Source organism: Ammospiza caudacuta, chromosome 10 (genome assembly GCF_027887145.1).
Source record: "Ammospiza caudacuta isolate bAmmCau1 chromosome 10, bAmmCau1.pri, whole genome shotgun sequence".
NCBI lineage: Eukaryota > Metazoa > Chordata > Aves > Passeriformes > Passerellidae > Ammospiza > Ammospiza caudacuta.
This window is the reverse complement of record NC_080602.1, coordinates 18,382,201-18,401,511: the sequence shown is the minus strand read 5'-3', so window position 1 is coordinate 18,401,511 and position 19,311 is coordinate 18,382,201. Positions and strand designations below refer to the sequence as shown.

Genomic DNA, 19,311 nt, shown 5'->3' with positions numbered 1-19,311 from the left:
CAATCACAGATGAGACTTTATAAGCAATCTCCATTATGTGGATATATTGGTATCTAGTAGCTCTGCCCATTTTTGCTAGGGCATTTAAGGGGTCTTTTTATCCCTATCCAGCTAGCTATTATCATGAAATTCATGGAAACCTAATACTATTGAGACCTATGACCCTTTCCCAAACGTGCTTGAAAGCAGCCAGCAGGTTCAAGTTGCAGGGAGGGAAGGAGAGAACAGACACATATAGATGCACATAGAAACCCATGGCCATGTAACCTCCTGTTCTTGGAAGCAATGCCAAAACCTTCCTTGTCTCTGAGAAATCAAACCTCCTTTGGTGAAAGTAGATGACTTCTGTAGATGCTTTCTACAGAAAACTTAGGTAGCAATAGATCAAATTTTTGTAAGTTTGTTGGTGTGAGGCAATTCTTAGTGCATTTTTCTATTTTATGTAAGCAAACATTGTTCTTCCTACCTGTTAAAATTTCTTTAGAAATTAACTGCAAAATGCACTCAAAAACATATATAACACATTTCAACATATATAATTCAAAATAATATATCAATGTTAATATGCATTGCACTGAATTTCAAGCATGTCTGATAACTTAGGAAATAATTTAACTCATTTTTTGGGATCCAAGTAGCTGGAATACTGAAAGGAAATAGAGGCATGCAGTTATGTAGCCCCACTCAAAGTAAGGCTCAGTAACTGAGCCAAGGAGACAGAACAGGTAGGAGAGGTGCATAAACATGAGGGGCAGGACATCAGCCAGTGAGGAGATAAAAGTTACAATGAAATAGAAAACACAAAGACAGAGCCATGGTGAGATAATTGTTAGACAAAATTTTTGGCTTAAAAGTAGTAAAAAACCAGTTTGGGACTTTGAGCAAATAAAATAGTCCTTGTTGACTGAATCCACCTGATTTCAGGAAGATAAGAGTTTCCACTGTCCTTCTGGCCAATCATAAACTATGTTACATCAAAGAAATGACTGACTTAATAATTAATTTCTTTTCCTCCCTGAGTTTGCAGAAATCTACATTCTGATTAGCTGCACTGTATGTGCATGCAAAGATGAGTTTCAGCATACATATAAATACCTGTTTTAATTTTGGATGTCATGTTTCTATTATAGAAAGGTGACAGAGCTGAATGAAGTTCTATGAAGGCAAAGAATTTGGTGGCCATAATCCCTGACATTTTACACTCTGTCATTTCCAGAGGCAATGCAGTGCTGACTACTGAAAAATGCTGGAGGTTCATGCAGCAAGAGGCACATCACTTGGTGGGATAGATTTCCTTCAGCCCAGCATTTCCATGCATACAGTAACACAATCTGCCAACGTTTTTTAGGGTCAGTACTGTGACAATACTTTCTCTCAGGGCTGCCAAGTGAACTTCATGGCTCCAGGACATTTGAAATTTCTTTAATCTCAAATTTATGGTAGTGCGGTGCAGCCTGTTGTACGTAAGCATTTAAAATTTGAAAACTGCTTCACATCTTTCTTGAAGAATATTTATAGAAATTGTTCATATAGCTTTGCTGTGCCCCTGAAATAACAACTGCATTCAGTTTTCTGCTCACTCACACTAGTTAGAATTGCAGCCATATCATATTATACAAATTCTGGCTCCTTCAACCATTGTGTGAGTGGCAGCTGTAAGCAAGCTGCTCTCTTAATTTGAAGGGGTTTGTTCATGTGAAAGAGGCTGAAGAACCCTTGCACTAAACCTGATGGCAGAGCTTGTCTATTCACTTTGCTGCTGCCCAGGCAATGAGGCTGTGAGAGCAAAGCCTCTTCCTCCTCCCCTCTTTCTAGGAAATCACTGCTCTTTGATAAGCACACCCTGTCATTTGATGCTGCTGTTGGCAGCAGCTGGGAACATTGCTCATACTGCACTGCCTTTGAGAAGTTTGCTGAGTATAATCTTGCCTTGATGGTAGGATAGCCACAAATTATGCATATATATTTGATTTGAGTGTCTCCTTCAGAGGATTTAATAAATTCATGGAGAGTTTTATGCTGAATCTGAGTCAAGCTTAAGTAAGTGGTTAAAAAAAAACAACACTGGATTTGGACACATGGATGTCAATTACTCATCCATCATAAATGAAGAAAAAATGGCAAAGTCAAAATTTGGTGGAAATTAATGCTTTAAAATTCTCAGCTAAGCTTTCTGCTTAATCCTTACCCTTTCATGTCCCCATGGTCACTCCAGTTCTTGACAGGGAATTTCACAGCAGCCAAGAGAGCAAAGAGCTTGCTGTGACTGGGGTGCCTGTACTAACCCAGCTGACTGAGCTCTGAGCTAACTCTGCTGCTGTAGCTCTGGAATGAGCTTCACTGTGTGTTTGAATTCCAACAGAATTCAAAATCTGCTCATGGGATGGAAGCATTTTCTGAACTTCATGAAAGAGAATTGAGAAAGGCTCTTTTGTGAGGTTCTCTACAAGGAGAGGAGATAATTCCTGAGCTTTGACAGCTCCCTCCTCTGATCCTGGAGAGCACATCTGTTCTGATGAATCCAAACCATGTCTATCCAAGAAAGATGAGGATGGGCTCAGTGCCAAGAATTTAGTTACCATCCAGCACCAGGAATCTCTCACATGTCACTGCAGAATAGTAAAACTTTATTCCTAGAATTTCATAGCAGTTGCTTCTAACACCTCTGCAACAGAAAGATGAGTCTCACTGTGACTCAGCTTCACTTAGAATTTCTTTAGCCAGTCATAAAAGAGCAGAGAGCTGAATCTAAGCTCTCCACTCAATCTAAAGTAGTTGAAGAATTTTAGCTTCAATAGCCTAGAAACCACCACAGTATCAAAGATTCCATCCTCTGGGCTAAATAACAGGTGATGATATGGAGTAGCTGAGATCCATAGTCAGTAAATGCATACTCAGTAATAGCATTGCCATTTTGTGCTACCCTAGTCACACACCTCCCATCTCTGTGGAGTGTAGCAGATTACCTGTCTGTCTCCACTTTTAGCACACAAATCTGGACTGTCTATATGACTTTGTCTAATGAGTCATGACTTGTTTATTCCCAGCCATGTTACACCATTTTATGTCATTAACATAAAGGAACATGAAAGAGCTTGTAACAGAGTGCAGCACAGTAAAGGCACCCTGTAACATCTAAATTTCTAGATTTTAGGAGGAACCTGGGTAATCCACTAGACAAGGCTTCCTTGGAAATTCTGCTCACAGGAGTGGCTCACTCCTTTAGAAGGAGACTTTTTTGAGGTTAGTGATTGCAAAGCATCCCAGTGATGTCAAATCACCTGCAACTGGACCAGCAAATCAACTCCCCTGACTGATCTCCTAGAAATCCTGATGCATTACAGATTTGTGAGCATCATTCTCAGAAGTGGGGAAAGATATGGAAAAATACCAATAAACTGCTGATGTAAGCACAGTTTCAGTAGTGCCAGAGCATGTATGTACTGACCTTCATCTCCTGAACCTCTGCCAGGCACCAAGGGGGAAAATGGAATGGCTTGAACTCTGCTGTGAGTAGATTCATTGATTTATCTCTGCACAGACTGCAAACCTGCTTCTTACATTTACAAAAATTACTTTGGTTAATAGATACTTTACACTCCTTCCCAAGTGGGCAGGGAACAGAAAAAGAATTTGAGACATAGGCATGTAGGAAAGGGAGATTAAGCTTATTGTTTCCTTATTCCTTCCTCTGTATTAATCCTAGTATTGGTACTAATATGATTCCTCAATAAACCAGTTCTACTCAGTGATTCAACTCACCCTAAAAATACAGGTTTTTACTGCCTTAGTGAGCTGAATCCATCACAAAACTGTCAGAAGGGCATCAGAGCTGGAGCAAGGGAGGCAGTGGAACTAGAAGGTCACATAAGGAGGACAGGGAAACAAAATGACCCCTTTTGGCAGCACCAATTAATTAGATCAGGTCAGCCTGTCTCATCTGATTGAAACCTTAGAGAAAAACTGTGGTAAATCTGCAAATAAACCTTTAGTAGAAACTGTAGTAGCTATTAATTTAAAAGGTGACAGAAGGACATTTGAAACTGAAAAATGAAGCTTGAAGGCTTCAATTTAGCACTTCTGAAAAATACCCAGCTGGGATTTTCCATGGGAATGGTCAGGTGAAACAAACAAAGAAAGAACAAACCCAGCTGACCTGTTACACAGGTTCACTGAAGCCACCAGTCTGAGTCCCATCTCTCTGCCATTCATCAGCAATTAGGTAAGTGTTGCTTTGTGCTGTGATTATTATCCCTTGAGCTGGCTGGAATGGTGCACCCTGATTTGAGCAGTGAAGGCTCCTGTTACAGCATAACAAAACAGAAAGAAGAGGCTCTCTGCACAGAAAATGCTGCAGCCTGGAGCATCCCATGTCAGCCAGCATGAGGAGTGCTGGGCTTTCCCATACTCTCTTTCTAAGTACCTTTCTCTTAATTAACTGTACATTGAGCCTGAATCCAAATTTAACACAAACTTCCAGTTACTTGTTGCCCTCTGGTGGCATCTCGTGGATCACAGCAAGATGTCTTTGCCTTTTGGCAAAACCTGCCAAAAGCCTTGAGCTGAAAACCTTTGTGAGAAACATGTAGCTGGAGAACAGTGGAAAATGTTTATGTCAAGGAATAGCTTAGAAAAACTTATTGTGCAAAAGCTGGTAAGCAAACCAAGTATTTATGTGTGAAGATTTTCAAGTCTTAAAACTAATTAGCCCGCAATAATAAGGCAGATAATGGTCCTTCAAAATGTCACATTCACAATCAATAAACCTGAGGGTTTCAGCTCTCCAGGCTGGTGATTACAACTCCCTACTGAAGTCACAGAATTAATGCTACATCCCATCTTAGAAAGTCAGAGATGTTACTGAAGAAGAAAAGGCTACACACGAAAACTTCTTCAGAAAGCCCATTGAAGGACCATAGCACAAAACTGCTACACGCACTGAGCAGGAAGCTGGAATTAGTTATGGAAGTTCAGCAATGCTTTGGGAATACTGTCTGTGACCCTAGCTAACAGGGCCTACTAATTTCTCCTATTTTTCCCAGGCAGTTGCCATCACATATGAAGCTTCAAAAATGTTCTGTAGTGTTTACAGCTGTGCAGAAACTTCTAAAAAATTCCTGTGGCACCAGCTTGAAACAGAAGAAATTTAAAACCCCTCTAATTTATCAAAATGCTAATGTCTAGTGATAGTCCAAATTTATCCTAGACATAAAGCAGTTTATTTTCTCAGGCTGGCCCCTGGGAGCAGTGTGGGAGCAGGGGAGGCAGCCCTGGCTGGGCCACCCAAATCCCCAGGTTCAGGTTCCAGCTGCAGGGAGCTCTGAGCAGCTCTGAGGTGCAGGGATCTGCTCCCTCCCACCCTGCCCACACACCCAGGGCTGGGGCTGCACCAGAGCTGGCCACAGCTCACCAACAGCAAAGGGAATTTATCCTGCAGGGGAAAGAAAATCTGCAGTGGAAAAGTTTCCTGGCAGATCAATGACCTGAATCTGCTCACCTTGTGCTGGAAGGTATCAGATTTGACATAAGAAGGCAGTAGAAGGCTGAACAAGAGAGAAGGAATTTGTCCCCTTAGTGGCATATAGCAAGATATAAAATGAAAAATAATTCTTTTTTAAGAAAGGAAAAGCCATCCTTATCCACAGTAATGGCTGTTTAGAACCAAGAAGGACAGAGCCCTGGCCATTAGGTCCAGTCAGAAGGGTGAAATTCCTGCAGTTTGCTTTAAGATTGTCTGAGTAACTAAGGAAATAACTATGCTGAACTCAATAATACAGTTTTTTATGTCATTAAAGTAATTTATCTCTATGATAAAATATGGATTTCAAAGTTTATTGAAGGGTTATTTATCTCAGTGAAAGTTTATTGGGGGTTATTTACCTCTAGGGTGCCAGGTCATTAGATATTTGCATAGGCTACACAGTGTGCCACAGGCATCATTAAACAACTTTTCTTGTTGTTTGCTAACTAAATAACAGGGAACATTTGTCACATTTTGCTGAAAATCTAACCATAAAGGAAAGGGGCAAACCCAACAAAAACCTTTCCTAATGAGGTCTGTAATCTCTCACTGCATACTAACATTAACTTTTTTCAAGGAAAACAAAGGAGCTTTTGGCTTGAATTAATCATTCCTTTGCATAGGGGAGCAATGGCAATCCATTAGCTGACATTCTGTTACACTGGATAGAGAAAACACCTTATGTGAGCACTTCAGCTGCTCACCAAAAAGGAGCAGTTCTCCAGAAACCTATGGACCTGTGGTTTGGGTAGTGTGAGTTTTGAGGGTTTTGTAACCAAAATATCCTAACCCAAGCCAGGTGATCCCAGGTAAAAGTGTTAATGTGAGTGGTTAAAGAGTGATGCACTTAAGCTATTGTTTGTATGGGGTAATTACTCATAAGTGCTTCATGGATGGTTTGGATCACTGCAATTATATCAGTTCCTCCTTCATTTCAAAAATATTTTTGCATAAAATGAATGTCACAGCAGTAGAACTGCAGTTAGAATTTAGTAAGGAAAGAGGGATCAGTCAGTCTCTGTAGCACCTTATGATAACCATAAGCCAGGACAGAGCACCAGGTCCACAGTCTCCTTGCAATTTATGCACATTATTTATCTTTGCTCAATGCTTCAGATTTCTTTCTTGAATCACTCCTTGAAACAGTGTTTTGCAATTCCAGCATTCCATGTTCATCTTTGACTTCTACCATCTACTGCATTGCCCTCTGCACTGTATTTCCTGAAAGCCATAGAGCCAACATAGTTATTCTGCATAAATACACATTCTAGTCTGTTGCTGACAGAAAAGTCTTATCCTTTCAAGGAAGTACTCCAAGTTAAAAAGCCAATACATATTTTGAAATATTCTTAGTGTCTAATAAAATACCATAAAATTACATAATAAAATAAACAGGTGGAGGAAAGGACAGGAAGTGGGGAAAAAGCCTTTCCATAATTTTCTAAAATTCTATCACACTTTTGTTACTCACTAGCACATTAGATATGTTTATAAATTACAAGTGTCTGACTCAGGGCAGTACTTCCTATTGCTGAATATAAATTTAAACATATAAGACTAGGCACAAAGGGACTGCCATCTTCACTGTGTGTTTATTGCTTTATTGTGTAAACAGAAAGATTTAATAGCACTATTAAAAGTGATATAAAACATGGTTATTGATTTTTAGCAGAAATAAAGTGTGAATAAGAGATTGTCTTAAAGAAGCAAAAGTACTGCAACTCCACCTGAATCTTAGCTGATTTTGTATAAGGGCCTAGACACTAACCAGGCTCATTTTTTATATAACCTGGGAATAGTTGTTCTGGATCAGAGGGAAGATCCATCTGTCTGAGTGCACTGCCTTCAAGACAGGGTGACTGTAGGTGTCTGGAAACAGCTACAAGGAAAGCATTGAGCATCTAGCAGTGCTTTCCCAGAATAAATCAATCAACATGTTTCCTGGCTCAACTGTACTATTCCTAAATTTAAAGTTGTCCTTAATAGATTTTTCTCCCCCCCAATTTTTTATATACATAAATCACTGGTCTCTTGTACCAAAACATTTATTTGCTGTATAAAGACCCTTTATTATACGGCCCCTTAGTTCTTCGTTATGAGAGAGAAGGAAATATCATTCCTCCTCTCTTTCCTCCTGCATTTGTGGCTTACAGACCTTAGGTAATGCTGAGAAAGGCCACAGGTGCTTTGCAAGGGCAACTGTTTTGTAACATGGTTGCACAAAGCCTCCCTCAGCTGATTAGAACAGGTGAACTGGAAGGGCTGCTGTGCTTAACTCTGGGGAATTTGCCCTGCTGCAGCAAAATCTCTTAGAGAGGTTATGTCCTTCTTTTTGCACTGTTCAAAACTGATGTTGGCATTGACTGCACACACAGATCCTCACATCAGTCCAGAGAATGTAAATCAAGGTATCAACATCCCCTCCTCCTCCAAAAAAAAAAAAAAAAAAAAAAAAAAAGGAAAAGAAAAAGAAAAAGAAAAAGAACACCACAAAACCCAAAACCAGAGATGCAAACGGAGACCTGGGTTTATCACCTCCTGGGGCCAGCATACTCTGTCAAAGTGGTTCCAGCCTACCAGCTGGAAGCTGTCCATTACCAGCTCTGGTAAGGTAGAAATTGGCATTTTCTTTACCATAGTCTACAAAACAGAAGGTTTCATGTTATAGGCCTATAAGATTTATTTGATATTTTAATCTATGAATACATGAGGTTTTCACCAGTAAAAGCACAGGCATTTTCTCAGTGGTCATTGCCACAGCTTACATTTTGAGCAAAAGGACATGTAGTATTGCATGTGAATAAGCAAACTTTGGTTCTCTTTCTAAGGACCAAGCTCTCTTACTTGTTAAACAAGGGCCTGCAGAGGACAACAAGGCAGCTGAAGGCCACACTGAAAGCTACACTCTGGAAAACTTGGGACACTGTAGAATTTAATTAGTTTTTTGAAGGCACCTTTTTTGAACATCATCATGTCTTCAGGCAGCCTGGAAAGAACTCTGGCATTTGCACGAGGCTCCTTCTTGTCAGTGGCTGCTGCTTTGGGGTTACACTGCTCCAGATTACCAGTCACTGGCACACTGGTGCAGCTAAGGGAACGTGCTGTCTTTTTCTTGCCTTGAACAGATAAATAACTGAATAAAAAAGAGGTTATCTTATGTTTGGTAACATTTTGGACATCTTCTGGAAAACAGTCATCCAGAGGATCCTCTTGATCTTTCACCTGCTGACTAATCACACACTTACTGGGACTTACTGATAATTTCTTAGGCTGTACTACTGTTTTTCTGGGAGGTATTTTGTATTTCCCTCCATCTAAGTAAAGCTGAGGAACATTGTTAATGGCATCAGAAGTAGGCTGAACTATTGTAGTGGGGATTCCTGCCCCATCACCAGAATTGATGCAGTGCAAGCCATAATTCTGGCTGATGATTTGGGCTGCAGTGTGTTGGATGATGCTCCAGTCCTGCAGGATATCTTCCCTGGTTGTGAACTGAGATGTCACAGTAAAGCGAATGATGAACTTGTCATGGATGGTTGCTGGAATGAGGAAGAGCCTGCCAGAACTGCTCAGTTCTTTCAGGAGTTTTTCTGTCAGCCAATTGGGACCCTGTTTTAAATATGAATAATAAAAAAATACTATAGTTAGAATTTCCAGTGACATCTGAACATATCTCAGAATTGCAATCACAAATTCTTAAATGGAAATATATTCACAGTTATTCATGTCTGGGGAGAGGTCAGCTGTGGTCAGTTCATTCCAAAGGGACATGCAAAGGGGCCAGTCTTTACCTTTAGGCGAAATACAACCAGCCCAAGATATCTCTTGGCAGGAATTTCAAAGAGTGGATCACTTTTAACCAAGGATTCAAAGAATTTGGCTGTTTCTGTACCCTACAATTAAGGGAGGAAAAAAAGTTATCTGTTTGTCACAAACCCGCTGGTAAGATGCTAAACTGGGTAGTTAAAAGGAATTCCTTTCCTTACTAAGTAACACATCACTCAAATGCATGAATAAGAGCAAACAGAAAAATGACATCAAAGCTGAGAATTTTAAAGTCTGTCTCTATTTGCCCAAAGCCTTGACAATGAACATGAGTAACTGGCCTATCCATAGGGATTTTCTATAGGAGGTTTGAAAAGAGAATGTGCCTTCTTATATGAGAGTCCTTTTGCAGCAACCACTGATCCATAATGTGACCCTTCCTATTTACACTCCACCAGAGACTGAAGCCTGTACATTTTCATAGTGGTAGGCTCAGTCATTCATCATAGCCCACCCCAAACAGCTGCCACTTGACCTCAAAGAAAGCTTCTGCAAATTAGGGCTCAGCAAAGTGCAGAAGGCAGTGATCAAGTCCCTTTCCATTGTCCAGTGCTGTCAAGAAGGGGACAGGAAATGTTTTGTCTGCACAGTCAATCTCTACAGATTATTTTAGAGTAAAACCAGCAGGCATTTAGAATTCACACCAGCGTTGCATGTGAGAGGATTCCTGTTACTCCTCTCTGCATCTCTGAGTGTACTAATCTCACCCACCAACAACTGAACATAAAACACTCTGGTAACTCACACACCTGTCTGACATGAGCTTGAAGCTTTTTCACCCCAAAGGAACGAAGCACAAACCACAGCTTGAGAGAACGAAATCGACGGCTCAGTGGAATTTGCCAGTGCTGTGGAAACAGAACATCAGTGAGTGCAGAAACAACAGAAAGGTGAGCTCTCCTTCCACTGCTACATCTCCTGCTTCAGACTCAGGTCAGAGACCTCTCGAGATGAATAGTGTCATATTACTGAAAATCTGCTAAGCCTAGGAAACAGCCATCAAAGAAACACTGCGTCCCCATACTTTTAAATTATTTGCAAAAATAAGATTTTGGCTATTCCCCTTAATTTATGGCTTAGATATGCTTAGAATTTTAAATTAATTACAAGCTTATAACAACTTTTTGCATTTAAGAGCATAATCAATTCAAGATGTGGCCATTTACACTTTAGGACTGACTAGTGCTGGCTTCAACTCCTGTAATTTCCTGAACATTTTCCCAAATCAATTATAAACAGCAAGATTTGATACTGGGGTAGGCAGTTCCAAACAAAGTAACACCTATTCCAAGGAAAAGAGTGAGAAAACATGTAAAGGAATATTTTAGGGAAGCTGCACAACCACGTGCAGAATCCAATTTCACCACAAGAGGGACTCAATATCCTTTTTTCCATCCCTCCCTGTCTCCACTCTAGTGAAAAGCACTATTGATTTCAAGAAAACAATTATCTTTTCAGGACTAGGGTGAGATCATAGCAGAAATAATTGGCAGTGAATATTCCTTTGTATTACTGTACTGAAATCTGCTGTAAGATGTATCTGCAGTGAAATGCCTCTTAGCTTTCCTATGAATTCTTTAATCTGAAGAAAAAATGTAATTAATTCTCCTGCTGTTTCAGAGCATGGCTTTTCCATTGCTTACTCCTTTCTCTCTTTTGTTACATACACAGATAAAAGAAATCCAGCCAAAATGGCATCAGTAGGAATTACTTCAGCAACACAATAAACAGAAATGACCCTTTGCATTAGAAAGGCAAGGCTGGATCTGCACCTGTGTAAAAATCTTAAGTACTTCAATCTGAAAGCAATTTTATAATTAATCCTCATAACCAGAGCTTACTGCAAAGTTTTTCTATTTTCTCTGCATTAGGATCTCAGTATAATTTGGTTTACATAGTAAGACCAGCAATAAGAGAAACATACTCCAGAATGTGAGAGGAATTTCACAGTCTGATTGAAAATTTTATAGGCAATACAAAATATCAGCTTAAATAATAACTTACCATGAAGTCAATTGCAGCTCCTGAATTGGCATGTCTGAGGTAGACAGGATTAACACTGAAGGTTTGATGCAACTTGTATTTATCTTTAACCCTATGATTGTAGAAAGAAGTAGATTTAGCAAAGTAAGTGCAGTGAAAAACTTTGCAATTTGCATGTTATCTTTTTGGTGTTGTTTGTGTTTTGACTATACTCACCAAAATCCAGTGCAGTCAAAATGGACCATCATCCACTTAGAAGGATTAAAAGTAAAGGAATCTGCATATTCAATTCCATCCAAAAACAACCGAAATTCAGGACATACAAATGCTGTTCCTGCATATGCAGCATCAACGTGAAGCCAGAGTCCCTCAGCATCACCTGTTGGAATTGAGACTGTTGTTATGTAAGGGATATAGGGAATCAAAGTGCATGCTAATCTCTCCTCTCTGCAAACCAGGTGCAGTGTTTTGGAGGAGGCTGACAAGCAATTGACAATCTAGTTCTATTCTAAAGGTGTGGATCCATAATGCTAAAATATAGGATAACACTGTCTTTTTAAAATTTGATTTCTCACCCACCCTTTCACCAAGTGAAATTCCCCAGCACCCCTCAGCTGCACAAAGCCAAAATAAAGATATAGTGGCTAGCAAAAAAGGACCCAGAAAGAGAAGCCACATTCTGACCCATAAGAGAAAGCTCCTCTGGTCTTCAGCAGCTACAGGTCAGAATTTATGCTGGAATAGACTTTGCAACCATGTCAAAATTACCTGTGATACTGATTGATCCAGAGGATGTCCTACCAGAATCTACCTTCAAAACTCCTTTGCTAGATTAAATATTAATGTGTCCATCCTACAACAGTACCACACAGTCTGTATTTCCTGAATAACCACATTAAAGATTTATCAGTTGGCAAATTTCATCCATCTCAAATAGAATGTATTTTAGCATCCTAATCTAATCTTACAGAAATCACTGCAGTCTTGTACTGACTTCAGCCATCTCTAAGACATGTCTGAAGCACTCTGCTCTCCTTCATTTTGGCATGAAAAATCTAAGAGTATATTCTAGATACTAGAGTATCCTCTAGATACTTTCATAGAGCAAAATCAGGGGAAAAAAAAGACACTCACAAACTGGACCCAGTTCTGAGAGATTGTCAAAAGCACAGACACCAGTTGTTCCCAAAGTTGCACAAACCTAGAAAAAAATCTGTTATAATGGATTTGATTTCTTTAATACATGGATGCAGCACTTCAAAACTGGGCCATTTATTGCAACCAGTCAAAACATTTAAACTTTTAATTTAATAAAATAGAAATTCTTGTATACATATGAATCTTCAGCTAATGTATTTCAACACAAAAAGAAATTTTTATATGTAATTTCATGTTGACATTAAGAATATAACACTATGTCAATACCCCCAACCAGAAAGTTGAACATACAAAGACTGGCACTAAGCCTTTCTTTCTGTCTTCTGCAATGGCTTTCTTCAAAGTTTCACCTCTGAGGGAAAAGTTCTCATCCACGGGCAGAAATTTTATCTTCACAAGAGAAATCAAGCCAGCCTTTTCTACAGAGGAATGTGCCTTTAAAATAAGAAAAACAGTAAGAATTCAAGCTCTGAGACTGAACAGCTGTGATAAATTATGGCTTTATTAAAGACAGTGGTGGCAAGAAATACAGAGATAACAACCTTATTGTAATCCCTATTAATACAAGTCTGAAAGCATCTTCTTTGTGAGTAACTGTAAGAAACTGTACCCTGTAATTCCAAAGAATGCTTCATTTACTTGGGTACTGGTTTCTAAAATATAATAATAGGCATCCTCATCTTGTGTTTGGAGGGACATTTATCAAAACTCAGCTCTTAAAGGAGCCTCTAGCCATGAATCAACCTCCGTTTATTCCCTCCTCCCTGCCATAAGAAGATAAATCCCCTGAAGTGTGTTTACTTCTGGATAGAGCAAAACACCTTAGAAGATACACTCCTTTTAGTTAGACTAAGAGAGAATGAGCATGATGTCTCTCCTGTGGTAGTTTTCCCAGGGGAATGTAATGCCCAGTTCAGGAGGCCAAGGACAGAAGTTTGCTGGCAAAAGCCAACAGTGGAGCCCACAGCCAGGAGCAGCATTCGGGTAACAGTGCCTTGAGCATGCCTGTCTGTGAGGGGAAGAGGCTGGGAAGAAACACGAGATGAAGCAGCGTGAGCTCAGCACATAGTTCCTGGATCAAGGCTTTGTGAAAAACAGGAAGGAAATGCAGAACTCAGTCATGTGAAACAATCTCTTGAGGACTGCCAAGGCCCTAAAAACCTCACCTCACACTGATTCTATTTCCCCATCTGCAGAAAGCAGCAGCAGGGGAACTGGTCCACACTTGTGAGGCATTCCTGTGTTGCTGCACAGAAATGTGACTTCACACGGCAAAGGCTGAGTGAGACAACAGAAGCAATTTGTCTTCCTTGGAACCATCAGAACCTACTTGATCAGATGCGTAAGCGACGAGGCGAGAATTGAGCGAGGACTCATCAGTGTCTGGCTCAGAAACCTTCAGCTCCAGAATTTTGTTCTTCCTCGCTGCCAGCAGGGCAACCAAGGTTGATTCACTCACAGTGCTCTGCAAAGACATTGCTCATTTACTGCAACTGCTACTTCATTGCTGTTTTGCCAGGGATCTGCAGAAATCAGTGAAGTGCCCAGCGCCCACCCCCTCTTTCATTGCTACTCCTGATTTCTCTGACACAGTGGAGAGTCATTAGCTGATGAGCAGCTCTCTGGGCCAGCAACACAAAACAAAGCACTTTAACTGCTGTAGATTTTAATATTCAGCACTGAGTTCTGAGCAGTAAATAAACCACATTTTCCTTTTGTTCTACAAATAAAACATAGTATTTCCCATAAATTACAAACATGATCAAAGCCCCTTATAATAACAAAACAGCACTGATTCCAGGGAACTCTTGCTTACACTTTCTGGAAGGAGGTAACAGTTCAGGCCTTGACCTTGCACCTCTCAGAGACAAAAAGTACACATGAGAAAAAGGAAAAGAAACTTCTTGTGTGGCTAAGGACTGTGGCAGAAGGATAGTGACAAGGATTCCTTCTCCAATTAAGTAAGAATTATTTTAGTGCAAAATTTGGTGATGTGAAAGATCAGAAACAGATTAAAGAAATGAAATCTGACTCATTTATCCTTAAAAAGACCACAAGAATACCTGCTGTTTGTCCATTACACAGTACTAAAAGCAACAGCAGTTTCTATTCTATAATCTACCACATTTAATACTAAAATTTGGGAAAATAATGCCAAATTTGGATTCAGAGCCATATAGAAAATTTTGTTGGTTTTGCCTCTACTAAAACTATCACCCAGAGAGAAATTCACTTGAAAACAGATGTTGATAAGACCGTCTCTAATCTCCCCTACCTGTAATACTCCTCCACCCACACTGTCAGGATGGTGGTGCAGGAATTTATCTGGAAGGCCCAGCATTTTAGCCAACCAATCCATCACATTCATTTCCAGTTCTGTACAGGCTGGGCTGGAGGCCTAGAAAAAATTGAAAAAGGAGAATCAGGCTGTAATTCACCCTGGACACTGATCCCTTGTCCAACTGAGAGCTAAGAGAGGCAATGAGCTAATCTGATACAGCTGCATGGAGACCACACCAACCAATTTCTTACAGGTTTATGAGCTTCTACTTTCTTACACAGAGACACATATCTAAAAATCTGGGCAACTTTGGCACTGTGGAAAACACTGGCTTCAGAAACTACTGTGGTGTGCAGAGTCATAAGCAAGTAGTGCTCTGTAGCTGCTGCAGGAGGATACAAAACACGCAGATATTCTGGCCCAGGATACCAAACAATTATTTTCACAAGAGGAAAAATAGGAAATGTGTTCTCTCTCAAAGGAGCAGGAGAACTGGAATGGAGCCCAATCTAGCCTGCAGTCATGGCTGGTGGCTGCTCTATTGCTTACCCTGCTTGTGTAAGAGTTTTGGCACTGAGACCAGATGACAAGGAACAATGCTCAGTGGGATATGCAAAGAATTTGAAAACAGACATTTCTAGTATATTTTCTTCATTCAGCTCTTACTACTAGGTAATGCTTGTTCTTATATGTTCTTTTGGGTTGTTTTTTTTTTTAAGTGACAATTTTCATTTATGCAACAACATACACTTGGTTAAAACAAATAATTATACTGACTCAGAGAACAAGAAAGAATGACTAAGACCTACTCTTGCATATTACACACAGGAGAGGAATGTCTAAAATAGCCCTAAAAAATTTACCCATGTGAATCCCAAGCAGTTAATTGCATCAGCCAACATATCTCCAAGGAGTGAAGGCCAGGAAGTTAGAGCTGGAAAGTAGGCATGCATGTGTGGACTTTGCCAGTGGACTACCTAGAACAGAATTATGTAGAAGTTCAGTCTGAAAACGTCACAAAACTTTCCATGAGGTGTAGTGGTTCCTGTCTGTTTAAAATGAGAGGAAAGGATTACAGCAACATAATACATGCAACTATATATCTGCAGCAGAGAGCTGCAGAGATAATATCAACAGGGGAGCAGCATAGCAGATGATAACACTGCATTATTAACAGATAAATTACAAATAACAGCAAAAGCATTTATCTGAATTGAACAGGCAGACAAAGATTCTGAACAGGAAAGAATGTTGTGCCGTGTTTGAAGGACCAGAGACAGAAAGATTTATCAAAATACTTATCTTTATAAAGGGAATCCTTGCAACAACGTTGCTCATTTTGTCAAACAAGTTGCCTTTAGCTACACACAGCAATTTACAACTATATAAACCCTTCTATACACCTGAATGAGCTGGTGTGTAAGACACCAGCATAAGTGCATGTAATATGATTGCCTCTCCTACATCAGATCAAGCTTCTGCAAACATCTACAAAAAAATTTGAGAACAGGCTTTGAAAGAGCTTCTTACGTAAAACATGCAATTTGGTAATATGAATTCTCTTAGCAGAATCTGCAGTATTTATGTACAAGAGGAAGTAGACTTTTACATTCAAAGCACAGGAAACAAGCTTTGCATGAGCATGAAGCTGGGCAAGAGTTGTTTCACCTTGCTATACCCAGTTTCCACATCTCTGAAATTAAGATTATATGGTTCAGCAGGTAGAGACATTGTAAAGCTAATGATTTTCTCATACTGCTTAATTTGTTTCCCTATAAGCAAATATGAGTTATATACAAAGTAGTTTAAAAATACACTCACAATCTAACCCTTAAAATTAGTTAGGAACACAACTGTGGAGATAACATCTACAAGACTAATGCTACATTTTTGGAAACTTTATTTATTTAGAACAATATTCTGCAGAAGCTGTGCATTCCCAGGATTTGGTGCTCACCCCAGGTAGTAATGGCTTTTTCCTGCCATGATTGTATTTTATTTCTTACCCCTGGCATAATAATCTTCTCTATATCTCCAAAGATGTTGTCCCAGCTGTCTGGGTCCATTGGGGCAGAGTCTGGCAGCTGGGCTCTCATGTAACCTGGCTGTACATCAGGAGTCACCCGTCTCTCTCTCACATTGCTCAGGTACTGGCAAATGTAATCCACCATCTCTTTCCCTGCAAGAGGCAAACCAGTGGTTTCAGCTTCAATCATGGAAACACTAACTAGCAGTACAGGCACTCCACACAATCTGACCTTAGCACTGGACAGAGATTCTACTTGCATTAGAATACTGCTCCCAGCTCCTCCCTCCTACACCCTACTTGTCCCATCCAATAATGTTCTAAAACAGCCTCACAGGGTTTTTTCAGTGCCATTATTGAATAGTTCAAACGTAAAACACAATCATGGTACAAGTACAGTTTGTTTGGTTACTGAAAGGTTAGATTTTCTTGCCTACAAATTAACTGAAACTGCATTTCACAGGTATTAAATTTTCATGTCCTACACTTCCTTGTGATTATAGCAAACCTGCTTTTGCATCCCCTGAAATCAGCTGCATTGCTCCACACCCTTTCTCCACTTTTTAAGGCAATCTCCCGCAGCGCTGGAACCAAGGTTGGCTCTCCATCTCCAGAACTGTCCAAGTCTGGAGTCTCAGGATGTGAAGCCAGTGAAAAGCTATTGTGCACAACCCCTTAGCACAAGTTTATTCAAAATTACAGTTTTGCAGCTTTCCCACAGCATCTTAGATGTAAGACCAAAAAGGCTAAGTTACCCTCAGACACTAAATCCATTAATTTAAACTCAACCCTGGGACATATTTTTGCCTCAGCAGATCCAAGTCTCAAGGCAAAGTGCACACTTAAAGAGGATATAGCCCATCCTTATTTTGGGTATCACTCCCAGCCCCACAACAGCTGATCTCCATGAGCAGATGTTACCTATTTGCAAGAGGCACAGATCACTCACCTCTCTGTCTGTACTCCTCAGGCTCCATACTGATTCCTTAAGAATGCACCTCTCCAAACCTGGGCCACAACCTTTTGGGAGCTGTGGTCAGTTTGGTCTGGTGCCCTGCCAGCTGCTTCCCCCTTTATAGCTCCCTTTATCTCTCAGACTCACACATTCTGGAAAAGGTTTAACAGGCAGGTCATTGGTGAGTGTTTATCTAACTCCTCCCAGCTGAGGGTTTTTACAATCTCTCATGTTCTCATCTGTGCTCTTTTGATGTGTAAGATAGTGTATCACTAAGAGGAGCTGCCCCTGCACTTTCCCATTTTCAATCAATTTTTCAGAAGTCTCACATTAATCCATGCCATGAATATAAGTCATATTAACATGAGACTTGTGGGAGAGAAAAAGTTCAAGAGCTTTCAAAACCAAATAAAAGCTAAAAGATGTTATGCCAGCCATTGTGCTAGCAGTAGCCATGAAAACAAGGTACCAGCACAGAACAGATTTGATATGGGAGACAGGAACTTTTCCTAAGAATTGTTTTGAGAACTCTTTTTTCCCCAAAAAGAGTTTACCTACATCCCCACAAGTGTTCAGTCGTTATGCTGTCAGTCCATGCTGCTAAAAGGAAAGGCTTCACAGCTCTTGCCAGTTCCAGAAGTACAATGTGAAGCAGCAGTGATCCTCTGTGGATGTCCTGCCCTTCAGATCAGAGCAGAGCAGGTTACACTAAGCACGGTGATGTTCCTCCAGGGGTATCACCCTAGACCACTGAGCTGGGAAAAGGCACCTCTTCCCTCACTGTGCTTTCCTTTCTCCTGTATGATATGCATAAGCACTGGGACTTAGTCTTGTCTCTCCAGAATTCCTCCAAGTCCTCCACTTGGATCATTCTCAGTTTGAAAGAACAGCCTTATAGATTGCCTCTTGTTCCAGTTTTAGGACCTGAGAACACATCCTGACCTCTCTGTGGCAGCACAGTCTTTGACACTACTCAATGTTGAATCCTTATCCATCTTCACTTGCTCCACACTGCACCAGGCAGCCCTGGGAAAAGACACGAGGTAGGACTTGTGGACTAAGCGCCAGGAAATTATTTCCCATACAATAAATTCTTGCCATACCTTAGGCTCCTGCCTGGGGCTGGTACTGCTGGGGACAGGATGCCAGGCTGGACCCTGTGTCTGATACCTCCCAGCAGTTTTGCTGTTGTGTCACAGGAGAGAACTGGCTGCCAGAGCAGCTTTGATTCTCTGCCCCAGGTACTGTAATGCAGCACAACCACTTACATAGTTCTAGAAAGTTTTTACATTGCTCCCACACACACTGTCTACAGAACAGTGTGGAACCTTTTCTAGCTTCTGCTGCAAATAGATACTTGAGAAGGAACTGTTTTATAGATATGAGAAAGATGCTCTGAAACACACACATCAGACTAATGTACTGAAATAAAAAACCCCAAATTGATAAAAAGGCATTGAGAAAAGTGTAAAAAACTACTATATGCATATTTGTTTTATCTCATGTTGCTCTGGAAACATTAGGAAAAAAGTAACAAGCTGTCAACATGCTTAATAGGAATT

General features: G+C 40.3%; 1 protein-coding gene across 1 annotated transcript; it reads right to left on the bottom strand.

Moving 5' to 3' along the window:
• Positions 1–8,054: 8,054 nt before the first annotated feature.
• HDC (histidine decarboxylase) lies at positions 8,055–17,828 on the bottom strand. Its single transcript, XM_058811379.1, has 12 exons — positions 17,744–17,828; positions 16,775–16,947; positions 15,632–15,745; positions 14,763–14,885; positions 13,818–13,952; positions 12,779–12,922; positions 12,464–12,530; positions 11,546–11,708; positions 11,351–11,441; positions 10,096–10,194; positions 9,313–9,414; positions 8,055–9,130 (listed from the first exon to the last, which is right to left on the bottom strand). The coding sequence occupies exons 1-12, from the start codon at positions 17,769–17,771 to the stop codon at positions 8,369–8,371; spliced, it is 2,001 nt and encodes a 666-aa protein (XP_058667362.1). The 5' UTR covers positions 17,772–17,828; the 3' UTR covers positions 8,055–8,368.
• Between the last annotated feature and the right edge of the window lie 1,483 nt (positions 17,829–19,311).

Excerpts from the sequence above, each read along its gene's own strand:
- HDC (XM_058811379.1), bottom strand. The coding sequence starts at position 17,771 with ATGGAGCCTGAGGAGTACAGACAGAGAG. Across the intron at positions 13,953-14,762 it reads TGGGTGGAGGAGTATTACAG|AGCACTGTGAGTGAATCAAC; the intron begins GTAGGGGAGATT and ends ATGTCTTTGCAG. Across the intron at positions 12,531-12,778 it reads AAGGCTTAGTGCCAGTCTTT|GTTTGTGCAACTTTGGGAAC; the intron begins GTATGTTCAACT and ends ATTTTTTTCTAG.